The sequence below is a fragment of the Prunus persica genome, chromosome G6 (genome assembly GCF_000346465.2).
Source record: "Prunus persica cultivar Lovell chromosome G6, Prunus_persica_NCBIv2, whole genome shotgun sequence".
Taxonomy (NCBI): Eukaryota; Viridiplantae; Streptophyta; class Magnoliopsida; order Rosales; family Rosaceae; genus Prunus; species Prunus persica.
Genome location: NC_034014.1, coordinates 27,781,680 through 27,798,363, shown reverse-complemented (window position 1 = coordinate 27,798,363; position 16,684 = coordinate 27,781,680). Strand labels below are relative to the sequence as shown.

The following is a 16,684-nucleotide window of genomic DNA, read 5'->3' as shown; positions in this document are numbered from 1 at the left end:
ACCGAACCGGTGAAACTAAAAAAATATATAATTTCAATATATAATTATATTTAATGCTATATTTTTAATTTCACTAAAAAAAACTAATATTTATCCAAGTTCAATGTCAAAATATCTCTCTTTTCTCACTTTAATATTTATTTTTTATATGAAATTGAATAATTTGTTAATTTTCAAGTAAAAAAATAATATTTCAGTTGAGAATTGTATTAAAAAACAATTAAAAATAATAATTTTTATAATCCGGTTCAAAATCGAACCGGAACCGGAACCGGACCGAAATCGGTTCAAACCGAACCGGACAGTTTTTGAATTTTTTTTTATTAAAACCGAACCGAACCAAACCGGATGAATAGTATCAGATCGGTTCTAATTTGAGGCAAAAACCGGTCCAAACCGAACCGTGCCCACCCCTAAGCTCAAGTCAGAATTATAACCTAAAAAGAAACAAACAAAATGTAATTCACCAAACAACAGACTGGATCCATGTCCATTTTAATTGAAAAGGTCTCATCCAGTCCAACTCACCAAACAAGGCCAAAGAGAACTAGTTAGCCACAGTTAGCTTAATGTCACAATGAGTAGTAAGCTACAGTTAGGTAAATGGCAATGTTGAACTTCTAACAAAACTATATTAATACATTATTACGACGTCAAAATTGATCTGCAATCCTTATGGTTTCAAAAAATTTATTTGGGAACAAGTGCTCAAAATTCCAAAAAATTTCATGAGGATTTTGTGATAATTTTGAAACCTGGCTAAAGTTTTGAATAAATTTCTTGTGTCTTCTTTTCTCACTAGAATTTTGTGATAATTTTCAAACGCATGAATAGTTTATATATATAAATGTTTTTGTTGTGAACATTGCATCATGTAAATTTGGTTTGTTAAATATTATAAATATATCAAAGTGAATCAAGGTGATGGGAGTCAATTAAGATATTGGAGAAAACTAATAAGTAAATATAAATGTTTATTTCATGCTCTCAACCGTCCACTCCCACATCTTATCAATTACTAGTACTTCAGTCGATGACACGTCAAAAGACAACTCATCATTATGCAAATTATGTAGATTATGTTTATCACTAATTAGAAGTAATTCAAGTCTATCCACACATTGGGTTTAGCTGCAATCCCCTATTCCCCTAGCAATCCTGCCCCATTGGTCAGGGATTAGATGAAAAAATGTTAACAAATTTTAATCATCCTCAGGATTCACCCTTTTTTTGTTTGGTCTAAAGAGGATCATTCATGTCCTCTGTTATTTAGTTCTAAATATATTTTTAATATATATGTTTTTGCAATTTGTCACTTTCACTTTGTCCTTTGAAGGCCAACCTTCGAACAAACTAATATGAAGCATTGAGCAAGAAACCAATATAGAGTATGAATGGTTCAAACAACCAATATGGGGAAACCCTCATCAGTTATTATTATTTTTTAAAATTTATATAAGCGATAATTTACTTTAACGAACAACTAAAACTTATTTAGCTGCGCTAGAGCAATATATCGATTCACACTGATTGAAGTGTCCAGCTTTAAAAGCACAGATTCTTGAAGCTGATTAATTTCCAGTGAGTCAACAGAGATGCCTAATGAACATCTTAATGCAAACTCATTTGCTTGAAGCAAAGCTGAATTGTTCTTGTACTGTCTCTTCTGTGACAAGAGATGTGCTGCTTGGATTTGGGGCCTTACCTCCTTGTAAAATCTCACACAGGCATCAAACTCCTCTTTCATCTTAGCTGCAGTGGCATTGTGGCTTAGCTCTCTGAAAGTCTCAAGGTTTTGGTCAGCTTGTTTCCTTGCTAGCTCTATAGAAATCAGTGAGAGTTTAGGCAGGTCAGCTGAGGTGGTGCATGGGACAGTTTGTAAATTTGTCATACATGTTTTTGGGTTTTGGGTTTTGGAGCAAATCTTGGTCAGGGTCTTGTAAGAGACGCCAAAAGAACCTATGAAAAAAGAAGCAACAATCACAATAGCACAACAGATTGCAGAGCTAGATGAAACCATTTTTTTCTTCTTTTTTTTTGTTCTGTGGCCTTCTAATGGGATTAGTAACTTAAATACTGGCAACTTAGGCTTAGGTTAATGAATCATTTATATAAAGAATATGCAGTTTCACTTGGTTCTTAATTAAATCAAACAAAACTGACATACTAATGTTAATGCCGCATAAACTTTAAGATTGGTTGATTTGGGTTGGGCTTAAACTTCATATATTTTGTTCATTTGACTGATGTTTAAACCAAGCTCGCTATGGTTTTTTGTCTGCTATTCTTAAGATTAGCCCCAAATGATATGTCGTATACAACAAAGGAGATTCGTACGACATCTTTGTGTTAGCCTTCACTCAAATTATTACACTAATTAATGATTCTCGTGAATTTTATGATTTGATATTTTTGTTAAAACTAAGATAATACTTTTACTCCGAAGTATTAAATCTTCCCTAACATCTTCCCCAATCAAATAAACCAATAAGGAAATGTATTAATAGGCTAAATAGCGTGCGCAATATTTTAATTTTTTACCATTACAGTTCAATTAGAATCAAGAAAATTTAATTACGAAAAGTGTTATATCACACTAGAAAGATATTACAATATGGATTGCAATGTCATATATTACATAAGTTGGGAATAAGAAGTTGGTGTTTGTAACAATACTAATAAGAAAACGCAATATTAAATCAATAGCCCAAATTGCCAGTTCCTTATACTCAGAATTCGAATATCCCTGTAAACACGAATTTCCGGTGACAAATGAGACAAGGACATGTGTACAAAATAATATTTATATTAATGAAATTTAGGGTTATAATCTCTGTATTGAATCCTCTAATTCGATCTCCAAAGTGTTTAAAGAAAATTTGTGTTTGATACAAGGGTTGTAGAGACTTGATCTTGATCAAACAAGTAGCACAAGGCTTGTTTGGTGTTTGGATTTTTCTAGGGTGGAGGAACCGGCACGAATTTGTTGTGCTTTGTGGCTCCTTCCAAAGTGAGGTGAGGAATGCAGAGAGTTTTCTATTTCTTCTCAGTGCTTTGTTTGTCTCAGCTCCCCCTTTTGTCTTGAGGCCTCCTATTTATAGGCTCCTGCAAGATGCTTGACCTAAATAGCTTTCCTTCTTTAAGACCTTCCTTTGTGGAATTTTGATTTGATTTAAAATTAATTCCGATAATTTGGCAATTTAACCAAATTATCTTCGATTGATTGACTTGATTAATATTTGAATTAAATTAGAGTCAGTCACAGGAGATTCTTCCCTTTAATATTGCCTTCACTTTGAACCGTTTGATGCACTCCGCTAGATGTCGACACATGTCACCTTTGACAACTAATGAGTCATACGCCACATGGGCGAATTTTGGGGCCCACAATTTAATCAACTAAAATTGTGGTGTAGCAGGAGAGTTGCCAAAGATAATGGCAAAGTCACAATAAACAGTGCCTGCATACCCGTCACTGTTGCTGGATAGAAAGAAATCGAATAGAAATAGATCAGATATGTCAAAAATAACATATCAAAAAGCTTGATGTCAAAAGTGTATTAAGTCCCCTCTCAATATAAAAGGTCCTTAAATATTATTTTAATATTTTTTAGTCATGGACCCCACTACCATTTACTTTATTTGAAAACTTTATGCATCATATGAGCCTCGTTTGCTTTTAAAAATATAATAAAATAATATGATATTTGGCATTTTGAGTAGAGTAAATTTTTTTCCAAAGTGTCAAATTAGAACATAAGCCATCAAATTCAAATTTAACATTTACATTTAACATCTCCGTTGGAGACGGAGATGCTCTATAATCTGACATGAAATTTGGTCCAATTTTGGCAGGACTTTGAACGTGTTCACATGAAATTTGGTCCAATTTTGGCAGGACTTTCTGAACGTGTTTTTCAGGGACAAGTACAGGCCCATCCCTTCAAACTACAACCTTGTGTTGGCCATGCTCTGGCTTCACCCTGAAAGCATTCAGCTTGACCAAGTCAAACTTGTTCACTATTGTGCTAATGTGATTACTAATCACAGATTAAGATCTTAGTTACTAATTAAATTGTAATTGTGTTTCTTTAGGGTTCTAAGCCATGGAGGTATACTGGAGAGGAGGAAAACATGGAGAGGGAGGACATTAAGATGCTGGTAAAGAAATGGTGGGATATTTATGATGATGAGTCATTGGACTTCAAGAACATTGTGGCTGCAGCCGAGGCTGGAAATGGCGCAGAACAAGTGGACCTGCAGGCATTCAAGGCGGCTCTGTCGGAGGCTGGCGCTGTCAATTTCATCACCGCCCCATCTGCTGTTTCTCAAAGAGAATGAAGTCTATGTAGAAAGTATATAGGGGGGCTTTTGTTTTGTTTTAATAATAGTATTGGTTTTTATTTTTCTTCTCTCCCTAGGATTGTTTAACTTGGTAGGCATTTTTTTAAAGTATGTTTTAGGAGTGTGAGGACCTCTTTTTTTTGTTGGTCTAAAGAGGATCTTTCCTGTCCTCTGTTCTTTGGTTTGATTTCAATTGTCAAGTTGGTGAACATATAGTTCTAAATATATTTTAAATTTATATATATTTGCAATTTGTCACTTTCGCTTTTTCATTTGAAGTCCAACCTTAGAACAAACTACTATGAAGAGTTGAGCAAGAAACCAATATAGAGTATGAATGGTTCAAACAACCAATATGGGGAAACCCTCATCAGTTATTAAAAATATATATATATAAGCGATAATCTACTTTAACGAACAACTAAAACTTATTTAGCTGCGGTAGAGCAATATATTGGTTCACACTAATCGAAGTGTCCAGCTTTAAAAGCACAGATTCTTGAAGCTGATTAATTTCCAGTGAGTCAATAGAGATGCCTAATGAACATTTTAACGCAAACTCATTTGCTTGAAGCAAAGCTGAATTGTTCTCGTACTGTCTCTTATGTGACAAGAGATGTGCTGCTTGGATTTGAGGCCTCACCTCCTTGTAAAATCTCACACAGGCATCAAACTCCTCTTTCATCTTAGCTGCAGTGGCATTGTGGCTTAGCTCTCTGAAAGTCTCAAGGTTTGGTCAGCTTGCTTCCCTGCTAGCTCTATAGAAATCAGTGAGAGTTTAGGCAGGTCAGCTGAGGTGGTGCATGGGACAGTTTGTAAATTTGTCACACATTTTTTTGGGTTTTGGGTTTTGGATGCAAATCTTTGTCAGGGTCTTGTTATAGACTGCAAAAGAAGAACCTATGGAAAAATAAGCAACAATCACAATAGCACAACAGATTGCAGAGTTAGATGAAATCTTTTTTTTTTTTTTTTTTCTGTGGCCTTCTAATGGGATTAGTAACTTAAATACCGGCAATTTAGGCTTAGGTTAATGAATCATTTATATAAGTATATGCAGTTTCACTTGGTTCTTAATTAAATCCAACAAAACTGACATATTAATTTGGAGTTAAAATGCCATATAAACTTTAAGATTGGTTGATTTGGGTTGGGCTTGAAGTCCATATATTTTGTTTATTGGACTGATGTTTAAACCAAGCTCGCTATGGCTTGTTGTGGAAAGTCATTTTATAGTGAGGATCTAATATATGATCATTAGGTGAGGTCATATCTCTTAATCGTTGGATTAGAGTAACCAATTTAAACCAACAGCTAATCAATTTGATCTAATGGTTTAAGAGATAGGACCTCACCTAAGGGCCATATATAAGGCCCTCACTATAGAATTCTTCTTGTGTGTGTGTGTTGTTCCTGAGCTTAGCCCCAAGTGATATGTCGTATACAACTAAGGAGATTCGTATGACATCTGTGTTTGCTATAATTTGTCTTGATCCATACTCAAGTCTGAGCCTTCACTCAAATTAATTACTGTTTCTCTTGAATTTTGTGATTTGATATATTTTTTTAAAACTAAGATAATACACTCTAAAGTATTCTTCCCTAACCTCTTCCCCAATCAAATAAACAATAAGGAAATGTATTAATAGGCTAAATAGCATGCGCAATATTTTGATTTTTTACCATTACATTTCAATTAGAATCAAGAAAATTTAATTATGAAAAGTGTTATGTCACACCAAAAGATATTACAGTATGGATTTCAATGTTATATATCACATAAATTGGGAACAAGAAGTTGGTGCGTAACATGACCAATATGAAAATGCAATATTAAATCAATTGCCCAAATTGCCGGTTCGTTATACTCAGAATTCGAATCTCCCTTTTCATAGATTATAGTAATTCAAAATACCAAATTGTCCAAAAAAGAAAACATCATATCTACTTTGCTCTTCATTGCCCTTGTACACATCTAGTTTTGACTTTGTTCATGTATACGTACAAGGAAATAATTATATACTTGCCTAAATTGAAAGCTTTCAATCCGAGCAATGTATCACAAGATTATCTTTTATAATTTGGGATTTAATGATAAAATCAAAGAATAACTCTCTCAGATTTGTTATATAAAACACTTGGATGCAAAATTAAGTAATAAGCGAATTGAATAGGAATGTAGGCAATATATATATATATATATATATATATATATATATATACATCAATGCGAAATCAACAAATCGGATTCTGATTCAGTGTTATGATTGCATGAGATACATTGAACTTTCTCTATGAAGAAAAATCAAAAGGGTTTGAAGCTTAAGTTGACTTTACAGGACAACGTTTTTCCTATAAATACACTGTCTCCTTCATTTCCACACATCACTTTCCAATCACCAAACCCTACTTGAAGCCTTGAACAAAGATCAAAACAATGGCTTGTCCTGACTATTATAAGTCTCATTCATCCCCACGTGTTCCAATGCTATTGGTTCTCTTCTTCCTCGTGATCAATATCACCCCATCTTTGGCTCAAGACACCCAACAACTGATCGATCATATTTGCAGGCAGATGGAGGAGTTTGGGTTTTGCAGCCAAACTTTCAAGGAGAATTTGAAGTCTCCAAACGCTGATATTGTTGCCCTCACCCAAATAACCATAGAGCGCGCTACAGACAATGCCACCAAGACACACGACTTTATCAGGCAGGTGCTTGACAACACAAACGACCCAGCACTGAAAAATGCCCTCAGAGAATGTGAGAATGCTTACCGTGTGCTGATGGAGTCGTTTGACTCGGCTGCGCTGTCATTTTTCCAGAAGGATTACGACAGTGTGCAGAGGTATGAGACTGTGACACCGAGGGCTGAGGCCAGCTGCGAAGACTCACTCAGCACACCGCCTAACACTCAGAACCCTCTTACTAATAAAAATAGGCAGATGAGGATTTTGATTGCTATGGCTTTGGTTTCTTTGCATGACCTAATGGCTACCCAGCACAACTAGAGCTAGGTCTTCTAGAAGCAACCAACCACTTGGATCTCTTAGAAAAAGTTTTAGAAGTTATCCGATTATGATGCTATTATATGAATGATTATTATATTATTAATGGTCACTAAACTTTGTGTTATGTCATGAATATTGAAGCTACATGTTTTCACAATCCTAGTCAAGTGTTTGGTCGTCTAAAAATAACTTGAATTTGAACATGTCTAATCATCTTAGTTTAAAATGTAAATTAATTCTTCCAAGAAGCTTTTAGTTTAAGTGGTAGTTAAGCATATTAATCCTCGTATTGGAGATCATAAGTTCAATTCTCCCATCTCACAATATCACTTGTATCAAATGTAGTAAAATTATCAATTAATTCTATTAAGAAGCTGTGATTAATCCAATATAATCCAATACGAACCTCGTGAATCGTGATAACATGCAAACAATGGTTTGAGTAGGCGGGCAGCTGGATCATAGTAAACCCAGCCCGAGTTAAGCCTTGGCTCAAACTTGGTTCGGTCTTGTACCAACCCAAACCCCAATATAATTTTAAAAGGGCATATGAGAGAAAATATTAAACTTCATATGGCAAATAATCTGTTTTTTTAATTAAAAAAATCAAGTCAAATTATGTTCACGAAAGAAACTTGGCTTAATTATTTAGGTATCCTTATTAACTAAGTCAAGGATCATGCCTCTATGCTTATCAAACTAGGGCAAATAATCTGCTTTTTTTTTAAAATCAAGTAAAATTATCTGTTCACGGAAGAAACTTGGGCTAATGATTTAGGTGTATCCTTATGACTATGGTGTGTAAATTTGCTCAAAAGAAAAAGGACATATGTGAGATTATTTTTGGAATATAAGATAAATGTTCCTAAGTTGTTCATGCACATAAAATCGCATACAAGAATTATATATAAGATAGTACATGCATGCATACTTGAGCAAAACAAATGGCTTCTGCTAATGCTCATTGCTGCATCAATCTTCTTCCTCTAGCCCTCGTCATATTCATCCTCTTCAATGCCGTCCATCCTTGCTTGAGTTTCAACCAGCCAACCCGACAGAGAATCGACAAAGTCTACCACCAAATGGAGGAGTACGGATTCTGCGACCAGACCTTCACCCAAAACATAAAAACTCCATCAGCGGACTTTGCTCGGTTGACCCAAGTAGCCCTAGACCAGACCACACAGAATGCAGCAAGCACACATGCTTTTATACTCCAGCTTCTTTCAAAGATAACAGACAAGCCGCCCAAGAACGCTCTGACTGCCTGCGAGAGCGCCTACTGTGTCGTCATGCAGGCCTTTCTTCAGGAGGCGGTGGGGGATTTTAACAGAAAAGATTATGACAGTATGCTTGAAGATGAAGGTGTAGCGCCTAGAGCTCAAGCCAGCTGTGAAATTACTTTCATAACCCCGCCTAGTCCGGTGGACCCGCTGAAAGAGATCCATAGGCAGATGGGAATTCTCATTGCCATGGCTGTGGTCACTGGCCATGAACTTCTTGGTCACCGAATGATGAAGAGCACCACTTGATTTATTAAATCTTGTTTTTTGTTTTTGTTTTTTGGGAAAATCAAGAACCAACACATTATATGTATGCAATAAGTTGGTGTGGTCTTTTATAAGAATGGAAAGATATTATTTCTACAACTTAATTTTACTAGTAATACTTAATTTATACCATTTTATCTCTTTAGCTCCTACCTATATGGTTCAAAACAAAATTGACCCAAAATTTCTCTTATTTATTTTCTCAATTCATGTACTTGTGTGTATAAACCAACAACAAAATTGATCCATGGTTCAAAACACAATTGACCCAACGTTAAAAAATGCTCTCATAGCATGTGACGAGGCCGTCGGAGACTGACACCCAGAGCTGAAGGCAGCTGTGAACAGTCATTGCCAAGTGGCGGGAATCCGTTAGACGGTCGAAACAGGCAAATGAGGATTGTCATTGCCATGGCACCAAGTTTAATTAACATCTAGCATGCAGCAGACATTGATGTAAAACATATTAAAACTTCAAATTATTCACATAAAACATGGAACCATCCTTGAATCAGAATGCTCATAGAATGAACACTGAAGTCGAACTAACCATACAAAAACTATCTCCTGAGTCACACAAATGGAAGATAATGTTGATCAAAAGATGTACATCTAGAGAAAATAGATCAAGCAACAACTACATAAGAGACAAGAGTGACTCCTGAGGCAGATCATCGGGCTAACAAGGCAACACGATCCTTCTGTATTGCCTGTGTCAGGTTGATATCAAAGAGCTCACATCGTATAGGCATCTCCATCTCATAGAAGGGGTTCTTTAAGACATAATCTGTGTACAATTCATAGATATGTTTCAAGAGACCTTCCATGTGCTGTGTCCCAGGCTCACAGACAACAAAGAACTTTGTCCCTGCAACAGAGATATTATCCTTATAAAAAAGCACTAGTTTTTCAATCTAAGACATTCATGAAATTTCACTTCCAAGGATTAATTGAACTGCAATAGGAACAAAAAGGAAAATGCATCCTACACCCTACTCAATAAGAATGTTTCAATTCAAAAGGGAAAAATGCCAAGCCTAAAATAACAGAGACTTAATTGCTCTGTAAAACTGAACAGCGAAACTTGTCAACACTGAAAGACACATTAACTTTGTGCTGAGCAAATTTCGGACCAGGCAGACAGATCTGAGTCCGCATCCAGGATATTAAACCACCTCATTCATCTTAAGAACAGAATTTGTCAAGATGTTGTATACCTTGTATCATTCGAGTCACTTTTTTGCTTAGGAACAAAAACAGAAGAGTGATATGGTATCCTAGAAGAAAGTAAAGAACTTAGAAAATCCAATATTTACTACAAGAACATGACACAAGGAAGAGGGCATTGCTAGATATGAAGACTAGATGGAGAAAATAAAATTTTCATATTTTCTTTTACCAGAACAAGATAATCTAGTTCTATGGAAATTGATAATATCACCCTCAATCATGTAGAGGGAAACTCTAGTTGTTTAGCCCATCTTCAATATAGAACCCGAAGATAGATGTTGCCTAAACCTCACACCCAATGGCTTACAAGTTACAAAAACACCACCATTAGTTGTTCCAGACATTAAACACATCAACTCACTCAATGAAAATCTTTGGCATTCACCTCACTTCCGAAACTCTCATTGTGTAGCCCATCTTCCAAAATACAGAACCACATAACATATGCTGCCTCCAAATGGCTTACAAGAATGCCACCATTAGTTATGTGAGACGTTAAACACATCAACTCAAATTAATGACAATCTTTAGCACTCACCTCACTTATGAATTTATTCCCCCCTGAAATAAGTTCACTATTTTTAATTCATGAGATCGCAACCTAAAACAATGCAATGCACAACATAATGTCACAAGTGAGACTTAGTTTAAACCAGTATTACAAGCAGTAGATCGCCATATTATTTCTTTGGCTCCTAAGTCTCACCAAATTAAAAAGACGCATATCGGTGTCAATCCGACCAAAAAGTCCTCAGAACCTCACTCTATTTACAATTTACAAAATCAAAATGCTCGATACAATCTAAGTCCTATCTGACATGTTACAGTAACTGTTAACACCAAATCATACAAATCAACTATATCTAAGAGAGAATTCACAATTTTAGTTGCAAATTGGTTGATAACTCAAAATCTTGGCACCCTTACCAAATTTGGTCAATGTGATTGAAACCCTCTAAAATACAGCACAGAGTTTGGAAACAGAAAAGGTTAAATTTTGAAATGTACCAGTGAGTGATTGGAAGCAATGAAGATCGAAAGTGTCAGCTTGGAGGAGCTCGATGCCGAAACAACCCGATATCGGCGACAGCTGCTGAGAAATGGCGTGCATAGAGTGCCACAAGCTTGCAACCCTCAAGCTATCATTAGTGTCCATCCGTCCCGAAGACCCATAATCCTAATTTTTTTTTTTTCCAGAAAAAGAGAAAAAAACCCATCAAAATTCGTTAATAGATGAAAAATTGAAGTTCCGATTACCAGAGTTTTGGGTTTCTTTTACCTTGTAGAAGATCAATCCACCTGATTTGTTGATGATGTATAGGCTGTAAATTGCTGCCATTTCCAAGAGGGGTATTTCGGAATCCAATAGAAATATATGAACAAAAAAGAAGAACGAAGAAGAAGATGCCTAATTGATCAAACAGAGGAAATCAAATCTTTGGCTCAGATTCATATATAAACCCCGAATAAATGGGTCCGACCCGAAATACTGTCCGGAATCCGGAGCCAGTTGGTTTGCGCAAATCGTTACTTACTTGTCTGATGTTTAGCGCGAAGATGCAGGTTCGAATCCTTCTCGAGCCAAATCTCATTGTTTTGGACTTCTTTTTACTTCCTTTTATTTGCTTATTTAAGCTTATTATCACAAAACGTTCATAAGGTTTATGAAACTATTATATTGTATCCTTAATGTTTTTTTGTGTCACTCGTAGTTCTCAAGGTTAGTACATGTGATCACAAATGGTCCTTGCCTTTAGGTTCCATAAAAACTCTGTTAGTTTGCTGACGTGGCATATATATATCACAAAACATTCTTGAGGTTCACATATTTATCACAAATGCTCACTACGAATTTTTTAAAAATTTTCATTTAAAATTCATAAAATTTTAATTTTCTTTTTAAAATTATTTATAAATGAAAAAACCATTTATAGAAGGATTTTAATCTTGAGGACTATTTTAGTTTTTTAATTTTTTAATTTTATGAATTTTAAATTATTTTTTAAAAACTCCATTAGTTTGTTGATGTTGCATATATATGAAGCCCACATCTACAATAATATAGTGTCACATGTATTTAAAATATAATATGTATTTTTAAATAATTTAAAATTCATAAAATTTTAAAAAGAAAACTAAAATTTTATGAATTTTAAATTTAAAAAATTAAAAAATTTCGTAGGGACCATTTGTGATAGGTGGATAAACCTCAATAATATTTTGTGATATATATGTCACGTCAGCAAACTAACGGAGTTTTTGACGAAACCTAACGGCAAGGACCATTTGTGACACACATACTAACCTTGAGGATCACAAATGATACAAAAAAACATTAAGGATGCAATTTGATAGTTTCGTAAACCTTAGGGACGTTTTGTGATAATAAGCCTAAAATAATTGAAGAAATAACTCCAGCCCAATTAGCTGAACTTGTATTTTAGCTCTAAACCCTAAAATAATATGACAAAATTGTATACTTAAAGCGTATAGCCGTTCGGCTATACTATTAAAATATATTCGAATATTTTTAAGATATCCCAGCGTGGCTATACTCATAAAGGGCTCGTTTGGTACACCGTATTAGACTCTGGATAGGAGTAAATAGTCTATGTCAAGTGTTTGGTGTCAACTTGTATTATTTAATTACCCGACTATTTTATACGGGTTGGGCTTTTAATACTCTCCTTACCTGACTAACTAATACAATCCACACACTCCGGTTTAGATAATACACGCTTAATTATACAGCTAAGCATGCGTTCTACGAAAAAAAATTAAACGCTCTTTTCATCTTCTTCTCTCTAGGGTTTTTCTCTGCTATCTTCTCCAAAGGTTATTTTCTTCACTCTTCTCCAGATATCCATCTCTCACTCTCACTCTCTCTCTCTCTCTCTCTCTCTCTCTCTCTCTCTCACTCTCTCTCTCTCTCTCTCTCTCTCTCTCCAATATGCTTCTTCTTACTTCTTCTCTATTCTTTATATATTTCAATTTTTTTATTAAATTTTTGTGGAATTAGGTTATGTATTTTTCATTTTTGAAATTAGGTTATGCTTACTTACATGAATGAAAGCTAAATCGAAAAAAAAAAGAAGTAAGAGGAGGCTCTCTTTATAAAAACCAACATTGCAATGTTGATACCTATTTTTATACGATTCCCAAGCTTGTGGCCTTGGCTCTTTTGATTGCAATGCTTCTGTTCTGCTGCTACTTTCTCCTTCTTGTTGTACATGATTATTTATATTGCTAAAATTAATGCATGGTTATTTATATTACTTTTACTGAAAAAATTTCCTTTAGATTATGCCTAGATATGGATGAAAGAACGATTGTGGTATACTTTATTATTAGATTGTGGTTCTTGCATATCATGGTTTGGTGCATGATGTGATTCATGACAAACTACAATTTGGAACAACGACGCCAACAATGGAATGCCAGTAGGAGTCAAAGGTTTTTCGGGATTGCAACTCGGTCAAATTATTTAGATAATATTATAGGAATTGATGACATACAATGTGTGAACCAAATTAGGATGGATATGAGAACTTTCCATTATTTATGTCAATTGGTTTGTGATGATGCGAGAGTGAGAACAAATGGTTTAGTAATCATAGAAGAGCAAGTGTGTATGTTTTTACATACACTCGCACATCATGTGAAGAATCGTACAATGAGTAGCAGATATTGATATTCAAAAGGAAATGGCTAAAGCATTTGGTGAGATGATTTCTGAGTCTATTGACCAATTGAAAACTATAACTAATAGTTTGGTGAAAGGATCAGAACCAAGACCTGACATTGCTGCTGAATTGGCAAAGATGGACTTGTCTATTAATGACCAAATTAAGGCACTACGGCTAATTTTGGAGAAAGCAAGTGATGAGAGAACATTCTTGACATTAGATGGTGCTATGAGAAAAGCATTTGTTCTTCTCTTACTTGGGACGAGGGTGCTGTGATTCACTCTTTGATGTAGTTTGGTTTATGAACAACTTTCCCTTTTGCTCTTATCACCTTAGTATGTGATCACTTTGAATTATACATTATTTGGTACTGTTTTTATTAACGTATGCGAGTATGTTGGAATTTTTACTACAATTATGATAATGGGTTATATGAAGAAAAAAAATATTGGCAAAAACAATTGAAAAACAAATCTTGTCATATGAATCTTACCAAAAAAAATTCGTGTCATTTGAATCTCAATTTCCATTAAAATTATCAAAGAAATTTTTTTTTTATTTTAAAAATAGTCTGATCTGATGTTATCCGGAACATCACCAAACACAGTATAACTTAGTCTGACTATTTATCCGGAACAGCACCAAACGCCTTATAATATTATAGATAAATAGTCAGTACTCTCCGGAACAAATTAATACTATCCGACAAAAATTAGTCAGTACAGTCCGACGTACCAAACGAGCCCAAAATATATTATTTTAGATGTACAGCCGGGCGGCTGTAAGCATTAAATATATTATTTTAGAGGTACACAAGGCTTGCACTCGCAGTCACAGCCTGAACCCCTCTCTCTCTCTCTCTCTCTCTCTCTCTCAACTCAAGGTTCGATTTTTTTCTTTTGTTTCGGTTGCTGTGTTGATTGGATTGGATTGAACTCTCTCTATGAAAACCATCAAATGTCATTCAGCTATTGAAATCTCCACTATGATAACAACTCTGATGCTATAAAATCTTAAAATCCTTTGAAGAAACTCTCTGATAATCGTTTCTCCATTTAAACAAACAAAAAAAATTGCAAAATCAGAAACATACGTAAATTGGACGCCATGGTAGCAACGGAGAGAGACTCGAACTCGTAGTTAGGCGGTCTGGGCGGAGCTAGGCGGCCCCTAGGCGGTCTGGGCGGATCTAGGCGGTCTAGGCGGATCTGGGCGGCCCCTAGGCGGTCTGGGCTGATCTAGGCGGCCTGCGCAGGTCTAGGCGGGTCTAGGAGCCAACGCAGGTCTGCGTTGGTGTTGAGGTCTGCTTCTCTAATAAACCAGAAGTGCCATGTGAAGAACAAGGATATTAGGAAGTTTCTTGATGCGATTTATGTGAGTGAGAAGAGGAGTGATTAGATTTTTGGGATTTGTACTTGTTAAGAGTGCTTTTTCTTACACAGGTTGGAGAAGTTGAAGTTTAGAACTGCTAGAGGTCAAGCTAAGGTGGCTGGCACACTTTTCTGCATTGGTGGTTTTTCACTTTCTGGAAAGGAGGATACCTATTTAAAGGTTCTGTAAAGAGGCCACTGATAAATATATCTGTTGGTGAGATGAGGCATGTTAAGGAAAACTGGATCAAGGGGGCTCTTCTTATTCTGACGAGTCACATTGCATGGAGTGCATGGCTAATCCTCCAGGTGATTTTATAATTGAATTAAGATGACAACCCTTTATGTCATGTAATGTCCAAGTTTAGTTCTTTGTCCAACTTTGGCTCTCTGGTCTCACAGGCTGTGGTCTCCAAAGTCTACACTGCTCGATTATCGCTAACCAAGATGATATGCTTTTTCGCATCGTTGCAATCTTCTTTTCTTGCTCTGTTTTTCACAAGAAATCCAATTTCATGGAGACTGGAGTGGAACCTGCAACTTTCAACCATCGCCTACTGTGTGAGTGTTCTCTTTCTGATATCTTATTATTAGGTTCGCAACGTTGATTTCAACAATTGATCATGCAAATTCTTATCCGAATCTGTAGTTCGATTTAAAAAACTCACAGCAGAACATGTAGAAGAGAACATTGGCTTTTGTGTGTGTGTGTGTGTGTGTAAAGTAAATAAATGGGACATCCTATTTTGTTGTGTCTTATTGGGTCTTTTTCTCCTTGTTGGTATTAGATATATTTGAATCTGTCACAAGTTCTGGTCTTCATCCACTCCTTACTTTTGCAATAGGGAGTTGTAATCTCAGCATTAGCCTACTACCTGCAAACATGGTGCATCAGTTACAAGGGACCAATCTTTGCAGCTATGTTTAGTCCACTTCAAGTCATTACAGTGGCATTGTTCTCAGCAATTTCTTTCGCAGAGCGACTTCACTTTGGCAGGTAACCTGAAGAACACAGACACCTTCTTCCTATTCCATCTTACTACTTCCACATTTGATGGTTTCACTTATCACGGTAGTTTGTTTGTCATGAAAATTAGTCACAAATTTGATGTGGATTTTGTGGAAGTGGTGGTGTGCAGCTTGATCAGAGCATTTCTCGTTATCGTGGGCCTTTACTGTGTGCTGTGGGGAAAGAAGGAAAGATAATCTTGTTGCTGAACAGACAGATAATGGAAAAGGGGTACTTGAAGACATGAAAGTGCTGGAGAATGATATTTCAGTCATAAATCCAGTCACTAGAGAAAGGACACATGATCATAAGAGTTCAGTTTCTTTTTACACATTATACAGAAGATCAATCCCAGATAAAATTTCACAGAGGTAAATGCACACCACCAAACTATAAATGATTGCCAAATTGATAATGGTTTGAGCCCTACAATCCAATCCATATGAACTTATTAATACAAATCAACAAGAGAAATCCTTGTTCTC

At 35.6% G+C, this 16,684-nt stretch overlaps 4 protein-coding genes and 1 pseudogene across 4 annotated transcripts; 4 read left to right on the top strand and 1 right to left on the bottom strand.

Annotated features, from left to right (window-relative positions):
* Positions 3,701-4,341, top strand: LOC18773313 (galactinol synthase 2). Its single transcript, XM_007208445.2, has 3 exons — positions 3,701-3,724; positions 3,899-4,033; positions 4,096-4,341. The coding sequence occupies exons 1-3, from the start codon at positions 3,701-3,703 to the stop codon at positions 4,339-4,341; spliced, it is 405 nt and encodes a 134-aa protein (XP_007208507.2).
* LOC18773621 lies at positions 6,782-7,354 on the top strand. The gene has a single exon (XM_007206336.2). It carries the CDS (start codon positions 6,782-6,784, stop codon positions 7,352-7,354), a length of 573 nt encoding a protein of 190 aa, XP_007206398.2.
* Positions 8,299-8,886, top strand: LOC18772911 (putative invertase inhibitor). Its single transcript, XM_007206644.1, has one exon. It carries the CDS (start codon positions 8,299-8,301, stop codon positions 8,884-8,886), a length of 588 nt encoding a protein of 195 aa, XP_007206706.1.
* Positions 9,356-11,569, bottom strand: LOC18775162 (trafficking protein particle complex subunit 4). The gene is made up of 3 exons (XM_020567500.1): positions 11,414-11,569; positions 11,143-11,311; positions 9,356-9,772 (listed from the first exon to the last, which is right to left on the bottom strand). The coding sequence occupies exons 1-3, from the start codon at positions 11,471-11,473 to the stop codon at positions 9,576-9,578; spliced, it is 426 nt and encodes a 141-aa protein (XP_020423089.1). The 5' UTR covers positions 11,474-11,569; the 3' UTR covers positions 9,356-9,575.
* On the top strand, positions 13,839-16,673 carry LOC18775403 (annotated as a pseudogene).

Bases quoted from the DNA above. Each gene is read 5' to 3' on its own strand.
- LOC18773621 (XM_007206336.2), top strand. From the start codon at position 6,782: ATGGCTTGTCCTGACTATTATAAGTCTCATTCATCCCCACGTGTTCCA.
- LOC18772911 (XM_007206644.1), top strand. From the start codon at position 8,299: ATGGCTTCTGCTAATGCTCATTGCTGCATCAATCTTCTTCCTCTAGCC.
- LOC18773313 (XM_007208445.2), top strand. From the start codon at position 3,701: ATGATATTTGGCATTTTGAGTAGA. The intron at 3,725-3,898 runs GTAAATTTTTTT...CAATTTTGGCAG, and splicing joins TATTTGGCATTTTGAGTAGA to GACTTTCTGAACGTGTTTTT. The intron at 4,034-4,095 runs GTGATTACTAAT...GTGTTTCTTTAG, and splicing joins TTGTTCACTATTGTGCTAAT to GGTTCTAAGCCATGGAGGTA.
- LOC18775162 (XM_020567500.1), bottom strand. From the start codon at position 11,473: ATGGCAGCAATTTACAGCCTATACATCATCAACAAATCAGGTGGATTG. The intron at 11,312-11,413 runs GTAAAAGAAACC...AAAAAAAATTAG, and splicing joins GTGGATTGATCTTCTACAAG to GATTATGGGTCTTCGGGACG. The intron at 9,773-11,142 runs GTACATTTCAAA...TCTCTGTTGCAG, and splicing joins TTGCTTCCAATCACTCACTG to GGACAAAGTTCTTTGTTGTC.